Here is an 18,073-nt window from a genome sequence, read left to right as displayed (position 1 = left end):
TCCGTGGTGTTTCCATCCTTTTCTGAGGTTTCCAGGTGTTTGGCCAAGCTTCCCTGTGCAGAGCCTTGGTCCCCTTGAAAAATGCTCGAGTCTCCCATTGACTTCAATGGGGCTCGTTATTCGAGACGAGCACTCGAGCATCGGGAAAAGTTCGTCTCGAATAACGAGTACCCGAGCATTTTAGTGCTCGCTCATCTCTAGTCAAGGTCTGGGCAGATATAAGACTTAAAACAGTCTGATTTCCACCGGCCCAGCCTTTTTATGGATTCCTCGCTCATTCTGTATGAGTGCGCCGTGGTCGCAGCACCAATACAGAAGGAATGAGGGCCGAATTCTTTTGGGTTTAAATCTAAGAACAGCAGGGATTTTTTTGAAAACTGCACGAATTGATAATGAGATGATGGGGATCCGGGGTAAGAAAATTTCAACCCGCCGGGCGACCACGTTCGTAATTATAGATCAAGGAAATGGGGCACGGATTGGCCCCCAAAGGAAGAAGTGAAAACCAAGAGTCCATACTGAAAAAAATCAGTTTTGGAGCGATGAATACAAACTTTGACTTAGTTGTGTTTTACGATTGCGTGGTTGCTGAGCAAGCCGCTGGCTTTTTAACTTCAAGTAGGACTAACTCCCCTATCCGAAGGGCCCCGAAAAATGTGATTGAAAAAGACGCTTTAAATAAGGACTCCTCAAAAACATCCGGACAGACAATATCTAAAAAGTAGATAAATAAAAATAGAAATTAAACGAAAAAATAGGGGAAGGGACACTGGTCTCCGGGAATCGTGGGAAGATTTTTCACGTTTCCAGCTTTTTAAGATTTGTTTTAAGAGGATATTTTTTGTTATATCGGGACGGTTATGTAATTTTAGCATAAAGGACAAGCCGGCCAAACTACTTTTTGCCTGCTTTTTGTCTAATTGGCAATAGCCAATTTCACAAATTATTCAAAAGTTGGGACCTCTCCACAACCAATGTGACCAAGACACAGAATACTTCTGCCATGTAGCTGCCAATATGGAAGTCCTTATCAATTGCACAAACTGTTCTCTACCAGGCTCCATAACAATTGGGGGCATGCAATCCTGGACTCGTCCACTGACCCGTGAAGTTCTTTGAACGCCTGAAATTGTGCAGGAGACAAAGCATACCTGGCCAGGAGCCACATGTTGGATTGAAGGCAGCACAAAACCAGGTGACGTAGCAGCGCGAGTACGGGATAAAATGAGGATGAGAGATTATTTACGACATGTACCAGTGAGGCGTCATTCGAACAAAATCTAATTCTGGTATTGGCCAATTTAGAACCCCAAATTTCATAAACCACAACCAATGGGAAGGGACATAAAAGGGTGCAATTTGTAAGTAATTCCTGTTTTCCACCAAGATGAAGGCCAGGCATTACTGCACTGGGTATTGTGACAAATGGGGGCAAAGCCGTCGTTGGCGGAGGCTGCGGTGAATAAATTCAGGGAACAACTGTCCGTTTCTGCATCCTGTAGGATACCGGAACCATTAAAATCCTGCAAGAATACCCGCTAAACTTGCAAATCATGTGTCAGGGGGCTAGTAATCCTGATGAAATGGTTAGGGTAAAGCGTGCGTTTTATGGCTAATGAAAGGTGGCGAGAGAAAACGCGGCCGATGGGAATAACTCCACATGTGAAGTTGAGCAGGCCCAGGAGGACCTGGAATTGGTGGAGGTTGGCTTTCTTTTTACTGAGCATGCAATCGATCTCCTGGCGTAGGCGGGAAATTTTCTCGACTGGTAATCTAAAAGTCATGGTAACAGTGTCAAGCTCAATTCCCAAAAAGGATAGATTTAAACCGGACCGACAGTCTTGTCAGCAGACAAAGGGACCCCAATGTACTCAATGAGTGCTGTAAAACAGTGCGGCAGGGAGCAGCAAGTATCAGAATCCCTCTGCCCCACAAACAAAAAATCGTACAGGTAATGGGTCATTGAAAAAATTCCTGTCTCCCGATAAGCCACTCCAAAAACGTGCTGAAAACTTCAAAGTAGTAGCATAAAATGGAGCAGTCCATAGGGAGGCACATGTGGTAGTAGTAATAAACCTCCAGGCAACACCCTAGGAGATGGAAGCAGGCAGGATGGACCGGAAGAAGCCTAAACGCAGATTCAATGTCAGACTTAGCAAGCAAGGCTCCTGGGCCCGCTTGCTTCACCAAGTTAAAGGCCCGATCAAAAGAGACATAAGACACAGCGGCATCTTCCTTTGATATAGCATCGTTTACTGATGAACCTTTTGGGAATGAAAGGTGATGGTTCAGCCTAAATTTGTTAGACTCCTTTTTAGGAACCAAGCCCAAGGGGGAAACCTGAAGGTTGATGAAGAGGGGTTCAGTGAAGGGGCCTGCTATCCTGCCTAATTGGACTTCTTTAGAGACTTTTTCTAAGGCTAGTGAAGGATTTTCCCTGACCGATATGAGGTTATTGCATTTAATTGAGGTTGTGGAAGGCTGATAGGGGATAGAAAAAAACGTGCGGCAGGCTGAAGTTGATCTTGTTAGGCAGGCTGTTGGGGTGCTTCTAGCTGATGCAGCTGCGGTGATCTCTTGCTGGATTCGCGGTGCGATGGTCTGCCTATGGAAGACTGATGACTGCGGGAAGGCTGCTGGTGATATTGTGGAGATCTACTGGAGCCACGGTGGGACGCTCTGACGTAACTTGACTGACGTACTTGGTGGTGGGAAGATTCGTGGAAAGAACTTGATTGGAAGAGTCATGAAGGTGACTCTGTGATCTCGATGGCAGGAACCTTCGGGAAAGTACGCTGCAGCGCAGCCACTTGGACCAGATGACGAGGCGCTATAATGTCGGGTCTTGCAACTTCGGTGTAAATCCTGCCAGATGTAACCTGCGCATGAAAACTCATAGCCAGAATCAAACTCTTGACTGTGGTACGGCCTCTGAGAATCCCTGTGACTTGAACGGCGCTGGGAGTGTGCAGGGGACCTATGCTCATCTATGTGGCTGGTGCGGCGCTGGGAGCGGGATGAAGCATGCATGGGAGTAACAGCGACATCTGCGGTCTGAAAGGTAGCATTGGGCGATCTGCTACCTCACTGGGAAGGGGGTCTGGGTGCAGAATATTGGATAGGGACAAAGGTGTGGAGTGAACCTGGGGGGGACAGACGGGGAGGGGAGGTAATGGCATATGGGGCCTGATGGCGGTGTGCTTTACGCATGTGGGCAGGTGACTGGGGGCTATACAGCTGAGGGAGGAACCTATAGGGGACCTAATGACTATAGGTGGAGGTGAAGAAGAAATTTGGGCCTGCATGTGGGAGTGCAGCTTACCCTCAGTGTGAGGAGCGTCGGGCCTTGTCCCATGCTGATCGGCATCCCGTGGAGCTTTAGATGAGGTCCCAGGACGATCGGTCCCCTGGCATCCATATCTATTGGGGCCACGTGGTAGGGAGGCCACAGCCTTCTTCTGGGCCGCGCCGCCTGCCACAGTTTGGAGAGCTGGAGCTCAGCCAATCCGGCAGGCAGATGCGGCGCACGGGCCTCCCCCTCTTTAAAGATGGTTGCAGGGGAGTCTCCATGTTTCCGTTGAGGACCAGGTGCCACTTAGACTCTGGTCCCAGTTGTCGGCTAGTACCAACTCCCGCAGTGATCCAGGGGGTTCACTGACCCCGAGTCCTGACAATATGCAGAGTATTTACTGTATGTGTGTGTATATGATGCGTTTTATACTGTATGTATGTATATAATGTGTATGTACTATACAGTATGTGTGTATATCTTGGGACTCTCCATCCTGCCAAATAAGTCTTGATTCTGATCATTCAGAACAGCAGTATCAAGACGTATTTGTTGCTAGTAAGCAGCCGCAGATGCCCTCCATTATTAAAAGCTGCACAGAAACTATTTCCAGCAGAATGTGGTGTCTTTTTCTTTTTTTGTTTCTCCATCCTCCTAGCCTGACTTGGGACTCTGCACCCTGCCAGAGGGCCCTGGGGCTCTGCACCCTGCTAGAGGGTCCTGGGCACTGCACCCTGCCAGAGGGTCCTGGGGCTCTGCACCCTGCCAGAGGGCCCTGGGGTTCTGCACCCGGCCAGAGGGCCCTGGGGCTCTGCACCCTGCCAGAGGGCCCTGGGGTTCTGCACCCTGCCAGAGGGCCCTGGGGCTCTGCAACCTGCCAGAGGGTCCTGGGGCTCTGCAACCTGCCAGAGGGTCCTGGGGCTCTGCACCCTGCCAGCGGGCCCTGGGACTCTGTACCCTGCCATAGAGTCTCGGGACTCTGCACCCTGCCAAAGGGCCCTGGGGCTCTGTACCCTGCCAGAGGGTCCTGGGGCTCTGCACCCTGCCAGAGGGTCCTGGGGCTCTGCACTCTGCCAGGGGCCCTGGGGCTCTGCACCCTGCCAGAGGGTCCTGGGGCTCTGCACTCTGCCAGAGGGCCCTGGGGCTCTGCACCCTGCCAGAGGGTCCTGGAAACTGCACCCTGCCAGAGGGTCCTGGGGCTCTGCACCCTGCCAGAGGGCCCTGGGGTTCTGAACCCTGCCAGAGGGCCCTGGGGCTCTGCACCCTGCCAGAGGGCCCTGGGGTTCTGCACCCTGCCAGAGGGCCCTGGGGCTCTGCACCCTGCCAGAGGGTCCTGGGGCTCTGCACTCTGCCAGAGGGCCCTGGGGCTCTGCACCCTGCCAGAGACTCCTGGGGCTCTGCACCCTGCCAGAGGGCCCTGGGGCTCTGCACCCTGCCAGAGGGTCCTAGGGCTCTGCACCCTGCCAGAGGGTCCTGGGGCTCTGCACCCTGCCAGAGGGTCCTGGGGCTCTGCACTCTGCCAAAGGGCCCTGGGGCTCTGTACCCTGCCAGAGGGTCCTGGGGCTCTGCACCCTGCCAGAGGGTCCTGGGGCTCTGCACTCTGCCAGAGGGCCCTGGGGCTCTGCACCCTGCCAGAGGGTCCTGGGGCTCTGCACTCTGCCAAAGGGCCCTGGGGCTCTGTACCCTGCCAGAGGGTCCTGGGGCTCTGCACCCTGCCAGAGGGTCCTGGGGCTCTGCACTCTGCCAGAGGGCCCTGGGGCTCTGCACCCTGCCAGAGGGTCCTGGGGCTCTGCACTCTGCCAGAGGGCCCTGGGGCTCTGCAAACTGCCAGAGGGTCCTAGGGCTCTGCACCCTGCCAGAGGGTCCTGGGGCTCTGCTCCCTGCCAGAGGGTCCTGGGGCTCTGCACTCTGCCAAAGGGACCTGGGGCTCTCTACCCTGCCAGAGGGTCCTGGGGCTCTGCACTCTGCCAGAGGGTCCTGGGGCTCTGCACTCTGCCAGAGGGTCCTGGGGCTCTGCACCCTGCCAGAGGGTCCTGGGGCTCTGCACCCTGCCAGAGGGTCCTGGGGCTCTGTACCCTGCCAGAGGGTCCTGGGACTCTGTACCCTGCCAGAGGGTCCTGGGGCTCTGTACCCTGCCAGAGGGTCCTGGGGCTCTGCACCCTGCCAGAGGGTCCTGGGGCTCTGCACCCTGCCAGAGGGTCCTGGGGCTCTGCACCCTGCCAGAGGGTCCTGGGGCTCTGCACCTTGCCAGAGGGTCCTGGGGCTCTGCACCCTGCCAGAGGGCCCTGGGGCTCTGCACCCTACCAGAGGGCCCTGGGGCTCTGCACCCTGCCAGAGGGTCCTGGGGCTCTGCACCTTGCCAGAGGGTCCTGGGGCTCTGCACCCTGCCAGAGGGTCCTGGGGCTCTGCACCCTGTCACCCTGTCTTGTAATGTTGTTTTTTTTTATCCCATTCCCAGATGTCTGTTCTGTTTCTAGACAAAAATACATTTGTTTATTTTGAAAAACCTGTACACCGTCTTTGGTAGATTTACTCTCTGCCCGGTGGCATCCATCACCTCCATCACCAGCTATCCCTGGGGTTTTTATTGAAGATTAATAAAAGTTAGGTTTTAGTCACCCGCACCCCTCAATACCTAATTGTCGCCTTTTTAGTGTTTACTTGGAGTGAGGTTCATGTTTGATAACTCCTTCCTGTCCCCAGAATATATACGAAGCTGTAACCTAAAAAGTAAAAAAAATTAATTAATTAAAAACTACAAAAAATAAATGTGCCAACAATCATCATTTTCTGCTCCTCAATAGTTGAGCTTGGGATTTATTGAAATGCACATATACAGTATATACACATACAGCGGCTGGGGGTGGTCGCCCACTGACACAAACAGTCTATAATTTTAAGGGTAGGTTAAAGGGGTTGTCTGGTTAGGCCCTATGCTTAGCCTAATTTACTGATTGGTGGGGCCTCAGTGATGGGACCCCCACAGATCATGAGAACAGGGGTCCAATGTACCCCCGAGATGAGCGGAGCAGCTGATCACACAAGTTCAACCCCCCCCCCCCTCCCCCATTCCTCTCTATGGAGCTGACGGAGATTGCCGAGCGCCGTACTCAGCGATCTCCATCAGCTCCATAGATATGAAGGGGCCGCCCAATCCACTTACTACAACCAGACAACCCCTTTAATTTGAACATTGAGAGATAGAACATGAGAAAATCAAATCCAGAAATCGCATTGTATAAAATGTATTTGCATTCTGCTGAGATAAACAAGTATTTGATCTCCTACCAACCATTAAGATTTCTGGCTCCTACAGACCAGTTATTAAAATATGGATGAAATACACAATGACTCATGGAGCATCCGTGATCCTGGGGAAGGTGGGAGATCAGCCTAAAACTACCGGGTAGGAACCTGTAGCAGCTGGGACCACAGTCACCATGAGAGAAGTAAATGGCTTCTCCCCTGTGTGGCTTCTCCCTAGTGTGGCTTCTCTTCTGTATAAAAAGCTCTAAATGAAAGTTACATTTTTGTGACATTCTAAATATAATTTTTTCCCCTCAATGTTAATTTTCTGTATATTTTCTATAAAATATTTAAGAACATGAAAATGGTTTTTCAGCTGTGTGAATTCTCTGGTGTTGTAACAGATTTCTTTTCACAGTAAAGCATTTCCCACAATCTGAACACAAATATGGTTTCTCGCCTGTGTGCATTCTATGATGTGCAGCAAGATTTGATTTGTGAGCGAAACATTTTCCACATTCAGAACATGAAAATGGCTTCTCCCCTGTGTGAGTTCTCTGATGTTTTACAAGTTCTCCTTTAGTAATAAAACATTTCCCACATTCTGAACATGAAAACGATTTTTCCCCTGTGTGAATTTTCTTATGGATTTCAAGATTTTTCTTTATAGGAAAACATTTACCACATATGACACATGAAAATGGCTTCTCTCCTGTGTGAATTCTCTGATGTTTCACAAGTTCTGCTTTAGCCCTAAAACTTTTACCACATTCGGGACATGAAAATGGCCTCTCCCCTGTGTGAATTCTCTGATGGTTTACAAGTTCTGCTTTAGCCCTAAAACTTTTACCACATTCGGGACATGAAAATGGCTTCTCCCCTGTGTGAATTCTCTGATGGATAACAAGACTTGATTTCAAAATGAAAGATTTTCCACATTCTGAACATGAAAATGGCTTCTCTCCCGTGTGAATTCTCTGATGGTTTACAAGTTCAGCTTTCATCCTAAAACATTTATCACATTCTGAACATGAAAATGGCTTCTCTCCCGTGTGAATTCTCTGATGGCTTACAAGTTCTGCTTTAGTAGTAAAACATTTATCACATTCTGAACACGAAAATGGCTTCTCTCCCGTGTGAATTCTCTGATGGCTTACAAGTTCTGCTTTAGTAGTAAAACATTTATCACATTCTGAACATGAAAATGGCTTCTCCCCTGTGTGAGTTCTTTGGTGTCGAATAAGATCTGCTTTATTGGCAAAACATCTGCCACATTCAGAGCATGAAAATGGCTTCTCCCCTGTGTGAATTCTCTGGTGTCTATAAAGATCTTTTTTCTCTGTAAAACCTTTGCCACATTCTGAACATGAATGTCGCTTCTCCCCCGTGTGAATTCTCTCATGTTTACAAAGATCTCTTTTCTCTGTAAAACCTTTTCCACATTCTAAACATAGATATGGCTTCTCTCCCGTGTGAATTCTCTGATGTCTAATAAGTAATGATTTAAACCTGAAACATTTGACACATTCAGAGCATGAAAATGGCTTCTCCCCTGTGTGAATTCTCTGGTGTCTATAAAGATCTTTTTTATCTGTAAAACCTTCGCCACATTCTGAACATAGATATGGTTTCTCTCCTGTGTGAGTTCTCTCATGTCTAATAAGTAATGATTTAAACCTAAAACATTTGACACATTCTGAGCATGAAAATGTCTTCTGCCCTGCGGACGCTCTTAGTTGTCCGTCTCCTCTTTGGCGGCTTCTTTTCTTCCTCTTAGTCTGGGATTTATCAGAACAGAAGCCCAATGTAATAGGATCAGATGATGGGTCATTGCTGGGAAGGGCGGAGGGTAAATCCGTTTTTCTGGCGCCAATTTTATATGTATCTTGTGTAATCTCACAATCATCTGCTGTGATATCTGTAGACATCAGATGTTCCTCTGAGCTCTGGGCGATGGCATCTGCCGGGAATAACAGGGTCAGTGATTATTACGCTGATAAAATCTCTCTCCTCTAGAGAGGAGAAGAGTTCACGTTTGTAGAAGTAATAAAAAGTGAAAAACACTAAAGTTTAAACATTAGAAGAAATAAAAAATAAATAACTAAAAAATATAAGCCCCTAAAATGTCACTTTTCCATAAAAACACTTAATAAAGTATAAAAAACACAAACACACAACCCCCCACATATTTGGTATCGCTACGTCCGTGACAATCTGCATAATAAAACTGAATAGCTATTGGACCCGCACAGTGAACCCCGTAAAAAACAACTCCAAAAAACTTTCCAAAAAAAAGATATATTTTAATTAATACCCTTTAAAAAATGCTCTAAAAAGTGATAAAAAAAAACGTTATGCACTCTAAAATAAGACCACTAAAAAGAACAAAGCTTCTCGCAAAAAAATAAGCTCTTAACTAGATTTGTCAGCCGAAAAATGAAAAAAGTTATGAATATAAAAAGACGGTGAGGCTAAAATTAACAAGATTTTCGCCAAATGACTTTTTATTCAGTAAAAATGGGGTAAAAATAAAGAAATTATATAAATTAGGTATTTTTGTGACGACCCATAGAATAAAAATAATATACTATTTTTATGGTATGGTAAACAGCCCAAATCCCCCCCCCCCCTCAAAAAAAAATCTTCCTAAAAATTTATGATTTTCATTTCCTCCACCAACAAAGAGTTAATAAAACCCCACCAATTAGCTATAGATGCCCCAAAATCATGTAGCAGAAAAGTGCATCTCATGTGGCAATAAGAAGCAAGCCCCTATAGGTCCACATTAAAAAAAGAAAAAAAAATTATATCCTGTACAATGTGACAATGTAAATCTGCTTTGGATGGCGCCTCCTTCCCGTCTATGCTCCTCCCCCTGTTCTATGCTCCTCCCCCTCTTCTATGCCCGGCCGTGCGCCCGTACAGCAGTCACCACCACATATGGGGCATCAGCAATCGGAAGAAATTGGGTATCAAACTTTGTTTTCATTTAATCCATTGCAAATGATTAATTTTCCACCCAAAATGAGTGTACAGGCGGTCCCCTACTTAAGAACACCCGACTTACAGACGAGCCCTAGTTACAAACGGACCTCTGGATGTTGGTAATTTCCTGTACTTTAGCCCTAGGTTACAATAATCAGCTGTAACAGTTATCAGAGGCGTCTGTAATGAGGCTTTATTGTTGATCCTGGTTCTTATGACAACCCAACATTTTTAAAATTCAGTTGTCACAGAGACCAAAAAAGTTCTGGCTGGGATTACAATGATAAAGTATACAGTTCCGACTTACATACAAATTCAACTTAAGAACAAACCTACAGACCCTATCCTGTATGTAACCCGGGGACCACCTGTACTGTGAAAAAATATTACAATTTGTAGACAGCACCTCCATTTTGTTTTAACCCCTAAAAAGCACCTAAAGGGTTAACAAACTTCTTAAAAGTGCTTTTTCATACGTTGACGGGTGTACTTTCCATAATGGGGTAATTTACGAGTCTCGATATTATTTAGGCCTCTCACAGTCAATTAGAAATTGAGCAGGTCCCTATAAATATGGGTTTTGGTGAGTTTCCAAAAAAATTGAAAAATGGCCCCAAATTCTGAACCTCATAACATTTTAGTAAAATATGTGGAATCTTAAAATACCATCCAACATAAAGCAGACATTTGGGAAATGTAAGTTATGAAGTTATTTGGGTGCTAGGACTATCTGCATCAAAAGTAGAGAATTTAGAACTTTGAAAATAAAGATTTTTTCCAAATTTTTGCCGATTTTCGTTTTTTTCATAACTGAACACAAAAGATTTCATCCAAACTAATTTGAAGTACAATGTGTCACGAGAAAACCATCTCAAAATCCACGACATCTCATAGCGTTCCAAAGCTATAACCACTTATAGTGACACAGGACCTTTTAGGGTCCGCGTCCTAAAGGCCAAAATAGGCCGAGTCCCGTAGGGGTTAAGACCCTCTGATGACGACTATATTAAGACATTTCTTTATAAAAAGCTAAAATCTGTCTTGTTCAACCATCTCAGTTTTCAATGTAAATAGTGTATATTCTACATTTTGATAGGATTTTATCTTTGTGTCCCAAGGTAAGTTCTTTCTCAGCCTACACTATACCCCTACATCCCTGCACCCCTATACCCCTACATCCCTGCACCCCAATACCTCTACATCCCTGCACCCCAATACCTCTACATTCCAGCCCCCATATATTCCTACATCCCCGTACCCCAGTACCCCTACACCCCTGCACCCCAATACCTCTACATTCCAGCCCCCATATGCTTCCACATACCTGCGCCCCTATACCTATTCATTCCAGCCCCCATATACCCCATATGCTTCCACATACCTGCGCCCCTATACCTATTCATTCCAGCCCCCATATACCTCTTCACCCTGCACCCATATACCTCTACATCCCTGCACCCCTATACCTCTTCATCCCTGCACCCCTATACCTCCACATCTCTGCACCCCTATCCCTCTACATCCCTGCACCCCTATCCCTCTACATCCCTGTGCCCCTTTACCTCTACATCCCTGCACCCCTATACCTCTACATCCCTGCCCCCCTATACCTCTACATCCCTGCACCCCTATCCCTCTACATCCCTGCGCCCCTATTCCTCTACATCCCTGCACCCCTATACCTCTACATCCCTGCAACCCTATACCTCTACATCCCTGCACCCCTATACCTCTACACCCCTGCACCTCTATACCTCTACATCCCTGCACCTCTACATCCCTGCGCCCCTATACCTCTATATCCCTGCACCCCTATACCTCTACATCCCTGCACCCCTATACCTCTACATCCCTGCGCCCCTATACCTCTACATCCCTGCACCTTCATCCACACACTTTTCCCTATAGTATATCAGGTACAATTTATTCTGTAACACAGATCTATTATTTGGCTCATAACCCTGAAAACACAATCACCAATCAGGTTCTAGGACACATTGTGGGGAAGAGAAAAGAGGCCGAAGAAAGGGGAACAGAGAAGAAATCAGTTCTAGAAAGTAATGACTGATAAGTCCATCAGTACTCACCATCCTGGAGGTCCCTGGCCCCAGCGTCATGTCCTCCTTCCCAGGCTCCTCCCTCCTCCTCCTCCTCCTCCTCCTCCGCCTCTATTTCCTCCACCTTGGGGATCATCTTCTCCTCAGTGTCACTTGCATCCATGTTCAACTTTGCTACTGGGAAATAAATATGGACATCAACATCTCATGTAAAAATATTTCCCTCCAGAGATACATTAATTTCTGGTGAAGAATAAGAATTTCTATAAGAAAAGCCCCTGGTAAAACATCTACACACCATTCAGTCTATAGATACATACATAGATCTGCTCCGTGTCCAGTCAGGGTCTCAGTCCAAGCTCCTCCAGGTTCTTCCTCCAAGAAGTTCTCCTCATGTGAGTCCTGCTTGGGTCTCTTATACCCCTTAGTCTCCCCTCTGGGAGATGTCCCCCCCTAATGGTGAGAGAACTTCCTCCCATGTAAATGAAGGGCGTCGGTGCCACTTCCTAGTCAGCCGGGCCCAGCACTTGTGACGCCTTCATTGTACTCCTTTGTTATGGGTTTATCATCCCCTCCTCAGACAACTGTGAGCAGGATGTGTCTTTCTCATGGAGCTCAATAACTTCATTTACAAGTGTTTACTAGGCCGAATGTCTCTGTGTGACTCCCATCCTCCACCTTAGAGAATGTGTATAAGGGATGGTTATTGTTGTCTCTTCCCCTGGTTCTAGGCCTTTCCCATTGTTTCTGTGAGAGTATCGGTCACATCTTACATTTTCATGAATATAAATCTATATATCTGATATTTATACATCACCACAGCTCAGCTTTCATATTGTCCTCTAATCACAATTTACCCCCAGATCAGATATCATTGTGTCTGTGCCAGTTTTCTGTCTTTGGATCGTGCACGTTTATGTATGAAGTGTTTGCGCCATTTTTGTGTTGCGGCTGTAAGATGTAACTGTGTAACTTTCCATAGCAGCTCCGATCGCACCTGATAAATGAACGCGGTGACGCGTCGCTATGAATTATCCGGCACAACCTGCACAGGAAGAGGAAAACTGCACCGGGGCAGATGACACCACTTTTATATATCTGGGTCAATGTTATCATCTTTTCCCCAGTGGATGAATGTTGCACAATGTTTCTGACCTCAGAATATACGTAGAAGGACATTTGTTATTGTGTTTTATTAAGGCTCTAGATCAGGGGTCTCAAACTCGCGGCCCGCGGGCCAACTGCGGCCCGCGGGACAACATTTTGCGGCCCCCACCTGGAAAAGCACCGCCCGCCGTGTATTCACGGCGGCGGTCGGGTCGCGCTGCATGGAGAGGGCTCACGGGCTGAGCCCTCTCCATAGCCGGTAAGTCTTTGCTGCATATTGCAGCAAAGGCTTACTGGTAACACCCGCGATCGGTGCTAGCACCGATCGCGGGTGTTTTTACAGCGTGGGCTGCCGGCAAAGCTGCCGACAGCCTCAAACAGATAGCGGCGCATGGGCGCCGCCATCTTACCTGGGATCGCCGCTCCCCGTGACGTCATCGGGGGGCGGCGATCCGTCTCCATGGTAGCCTCGGGTCTTCCGAAGACCCGAGGCTATTTCGTTTTAACCCCTTCATTACAATGTGCTGATAGCACATTGTAATGAATGAGGAGGAAAATCCCCTTATACTGCCATACTGTAGTATGGCAGTATATGGTAGGATCGATCAGACAACCTAGGGTTAAAGAACCCTAGGGAGTCTGAAAAATAGTATAAATAAAAATAAAAAAAAGTTTTTTTAAAAAAAAATTAGAATAAAAAAAAATTAAATTTCAAATCACCCCCCTTTCCCTAGAACTGACATAAATATAAATAAACAGTAAAAATCATAAACACATTAGGTATCGACGCGTCCGAAAATGCCCGATCTATCAAAATATAATAACGTTTTTTACAATGCGTTTTACCCCGTTACGGAAAATAGCGCCCAAAGTCGAAAATGGCACTTTTTTGCCATTTTGAAAAATATAAAAAAATCTATAAAAAGTGATCAAAAGGTCGTACAGTCCTAAAAATGATATCATTGAACATATTATCAAATTTCGCACTGAGCCCCTGACTGGGCTCAGTGCGGTAGGAGCTTGGGACCCCTCGGTGCACAGGACGCGTTCATAGAGAAAACACGTCTCCCAGCTTGGGGCTTTCCTTGCGCTGGGAGACGCCATGACATTTGAATCTGAATAATGATATTTTGTAAGCGCATTTTGTGTGGAAAACTTGATGCGGCCCAGCCTTACCCAGAATCTACCTCCAGCGGCCCCCAGGTAAATTGAGTTTGAGACCCCTGCTCTAGATGTTCTTCATTCATGTCCAGTTTTGGGTTCACTCTCAGATAAATGAACTTTTACCGAGTTCTGAACCACAAGATGTTGCCAAATATGTCAAAGATACCAGCAATATGTTACCACGTGTAATAATGTGATCTGCCCATAACTCCTCCTTGTATCAACCCATCTCCCTCTATTATTCTGGACCTATAAGATAAAGATATTTGTGTGGGATCTTTCAGATCTCCGTAGATGCAGCAAACGATGTCTGTGTCTCTGCATCATCTAATCTCCTTGTTGTGTTACTCAAACATCTCTATCCAGCCGCTTATTCTGTGCCATTTCCCATAACCCCCAATAACTTTATTCAGAAGTAACATACAACCCTCACATATTCTTACAGCTAAAACTACACGACACATAACATAAATGTCACCATATACTGTTTACAACCAAATACACAGAGAACACAACCACACAGCGCGGCCTCCTCTCCTGCCTCTCCTGGGGACCCAGTAAAGTGGACGCCACCACCAAAAATCCCATAGAAATGTGGAAACTCCGGCTTTCTAAATATTCAGTTAAAGCACAAAAAATGATTTGACCTGGTTACAAATGAACTAATCCACAAGGAATAGCAGAGCTGTCAGCGGGAGCCTCGTTCTCTCGCCTCCATGACAATGTATTCGTAGAAGGATCACACTAGGAACTGGTTTCATGTTAGAGGGGAATATTCTGCACTGGAGGAGTATAGTTTGGCCTGGGCAATTCCTTCCCTAAAGATAAACTCTGGTCTGGGTTATTCCATACAAAGAGTTTCCATGGCCCAGCACATGGGATTTATGTCCTGGATTGTGGAAACTCTTTTAATGGAATAAGGTGATTAAAAAAAATGAAATAAAAACTAAAATCTATAGTAAATTATCACAAAGTAATAGCTGTAGCTAGGAAATCCCTCTGACTTACTCATGTGCCTTGTAATGATGAAGCTCATTATCTCCAAACACTTTTATCTTAATAATTGCCTTCAATCATCTGATGAGATGGGATGCTCGAGAGGGAAGTTTTACACGGGATGTTCACAACCATAATCACTGTCAAGGAGCAGAGTCTTGTAACATGGATGAAAATAAGACTTTATAGTATGATCTTCCCAGTAAGTCGATTTGCATTTCCTATTGTTCAGGATGTGAAATCAGTGGGGAATCACCGGGAGACATTCAGCCTAGTAAATACTTGTAAATGGAGATATTTAGCTCCATCGGGAAGTCCTGGCCACATTTGTTTGGGAAAAGGGAATGATAAACCCATAACAAAGGAGAACACTCAGGGCATGATAACAAGCGTCACCGACACCCTTCATTTACATGGGAGGAAGTTCTTTCATCATTAGGTACGGTATCTCCAAGAGGGGGGTGTATAAGAGACCCAAGCAGGACCCACATGAGGAAGACTTCTTGGTGGAAGATCTTACTGGAGGAGCTTGGACTGAGACACAGAATGCAGAGAGAACAGGTCCAGATATGTGCGGAGGAGGAGGAGGAGGGAGGAGCCTGGGAAGGAGGACATGACGCTGGTGCCAGGGACCCCCAGAATGGTAAGTACTGATGGACTTATCAGTCATTACTTTCTAGATCTGATTTCTCTTCTGTTTCCCTTCCTTCTGCAATTATCCTTTCCCATAATGTGTCCATGAACCTGATCTGTGATAACGTAGTCAGGGGGAGAGGAGGCAGTAATCTCCATACATGTGCAGTGTATATGTGCAGTACATGTCCTGATAGTGTGTAATGTATGAGGTTATGTGTATCCATGTGCATATGTCATGGATCTGAAAATGTGTATACATAAACTCTTTACACTATTGTACAACACAACATATTTTAATACGCTATTCCATATTCATGAAAAATATTGAGCTAATATTCACCTGTACCACGTATAGCAGTTTTATCTGTGTTTACAGCTAGTTGGCTCTGGTGTCTGGTGTCTGGGGTTTGTGGTGTGTTGCATTTTTGCGTTGTCTGTGTTCAAGGCCTCCATGGACATTATCTGAATCCATCATTTTTAGAAGCTTAAAGTGTAACCATAATTTCACAAATCTTTCTTATAGGTGCAGAGGTATAGGAGTGCAGGGATGTAGAGGTATAGGGGTGCAGGGATGTAGAGGTATAGGGGTGCAGGAATGTAGAGGTATATGGGTGCAGGAATGTAGAGGTATAGGGGTGCAGGGATGTAGAGGTATAGGGGTGCAGGAATGTAGAGGTATAGGGGTGCAGGAATGTAGAGGTATATGGGTGCAGGAATGTAGAGGTATAGGGGTGCAGGGATGTAGAGGTATAGGGGTGCAGGAATGTAGAGGTATAGGGGGGCAGGGATGTAGAGGTATAGGGATGCAGGGATGTAGAGGAATAGGGGTGCAGGGATGTAGAGGTACAGGGGTGCAGGGATGTAGAGGTATAGGGGTGCAGGGATGTAGAGGTATAGGGGTGCAGGGGTGTAGAGTTATAGGGCTGCATGGATGTAGAGGTGTAGGGTGCAGGGATGTAGAGTTATAGGGGGCAGGGATGTAGAGGGATAGGGGTGCAGGGATGTAGAGGGATAGGGGTGCAGGGATGTAGAGGAATGGGGGTGCAGGGATGTAGAGGTATGGGGGCACAGGGATGTAGAGGTATAGGGGTGCAGGGATGTAGAGGTATAGGGGTGCAGGGATGTAGAGGAATACTGGTGCAGGGATGTAGAGGTATAGGGGTGCAGGGATGTAGAGGTATAGGGGTGCTGGGATGTAGAAGTATAGGGGTGCAGGGATGTAGAGGTATAGGGGTGCAGGAATATAGAGGTATAGGGGGTGCAGGGATGTAGAGGTATAGGGGTACAGGGATGTAGAGGTATAAGGGTGCAGGGATGTACAGGTATAAGGGTGCAGGGATGTAGGGGTATACTTTTGCAGGGATGTAGGGGTTTAGGGGTGCAGGAATGTACAGAAGAAGGAGTGAGGGGACTGTAGATGCATCGGGCTGTAGGGACACAGAGATATATGTAGGTTCAGGGATGTAGACGTATAGGATATAGTTCTGCTTTGTGTTCTGCATGAGCAAAGTTCCATTTATCCATTGTCCTATCACAGTATAAAAGTAAGATATAAAGCCCGATTCATAATCCTAATATAATAAGGGTTTTAAATTGAAATCAGATCTGTGAGTTCACACAAGAGAGAAGATGTTTTGTTTTCAAGATGTGGCAAATATATGACACTGAATTCACAGCTGATTAGACTTGAGAGATGAAATAGAAATGGTATAAAATAATAATATCATCAGAGATTTGATCCACTCAATTATCATTGACACAATTATCCCCAGCAGGTAACGTCACCTCCAGCTCAGAGGAACATCTGATATGTCCTGATATTATAACTGATGATTCAAGCTCAGCCCTTCACAATGATCTATTATCCGATTCTGGTACATTGGGCATCGGTTCTGAGCAATTACAGACTAATAGACATAAAAGAACTCACCAAGGAGGAGATGACCGTCCAAGAAGTCACTCCACGGAGAAGCCATTTTCATGTTTAGAATGTGGAAAAGATTTTAATCACAAATCACGCCTTGTTATACATGAGAGAACTCACACAGGAGAGGAACCATTTTCATGTTCACAATGTGGCAAAGGTTTTAATCACAAATCACATCTTGTTGTGCATGAGAGAACTCACACAGGGGAGAAGCCATTTCCATGCCCCGAATGTGGCAAATGTTTTATTCGGAAATCAGTTCTTATCGAACGCGAGCGAATCCACACAGGGGTAATGCCGCTTTCCTGCACAGAATGTGGTAAATGTTTTATTCAGAAATCAGCTCTTATTACACATAGGAGAATTCACACGGGGGAGAAGCCATTTACATGTTCTGAATGTGGCAAAGGTTTTTCTCTAAATGGGGTGCTCAAAATACATAAGAGAATTCACACAGGGGAGAAAACATTTTTGTGCTCTGAGTGTGGCAAAAGTTTTAATAATAAAGCAGATCTTGTTAAACATGAGAGAATTCACACAGGGGAGAAGCCATTTTCATGCTCACAATGTGGCAAATGTTTTATTCAGAAATCGGGTCTTATTGAACATAAGAAAATCCACACAGGGGAGAAGCCGTATTCCTGTACAGAATGTGGGAAATGTTTT

General features: G+C 46.2%; 1 protein-coding gene across 1 annotated transcript in view; it reads right to left on the bottom strand.

The window, feature by feature from the left end:
• LOC140076192 (uncharacterized) overlaps nt 1–17,462 on the bottom strand; it is a 54,540-nt gene extending 37,078 nt beyond the window's left edge. Inside the window, exons 1-3 of the mRNA XM_072122706.1 lie at nt 17,411–17,462; nt 8,220–8,495; nt 6,996–8,135 (exon numbers count right to left, since the gene is read on the bottom strand). Of these exons, the coding sequence (XP_071978807.1) occupies nt 6,996–8,135; nt 8,220–8,495; nt 17,411–17,462 (1,468 nt within the window). The remainder of the gene's footprint in view (nt 1–6,995; nt 8,136–8,219; nt 8,496–17,410) is intronic.
• Nucleotides 17,463–18,073: the final 611 nt, after the last annotated feature.

The sequence above is a fragment of the Engystomops pustulosus genome, chromosome 8, assembly GCF_040894005.1.
Source record: "Engystomops pustulosus chromosome 8, aEngPut4.maternal, whole genome shotgun sequence".
NCBI lineage: Eukaryota > Metazoa > Chordata > Amphibia > Anura > Leptodactylidae > Engystomops > Engystomops pustulosus.
This window is presented reverse-complemented; position numbering and strand designations above follow the sequence as displayed.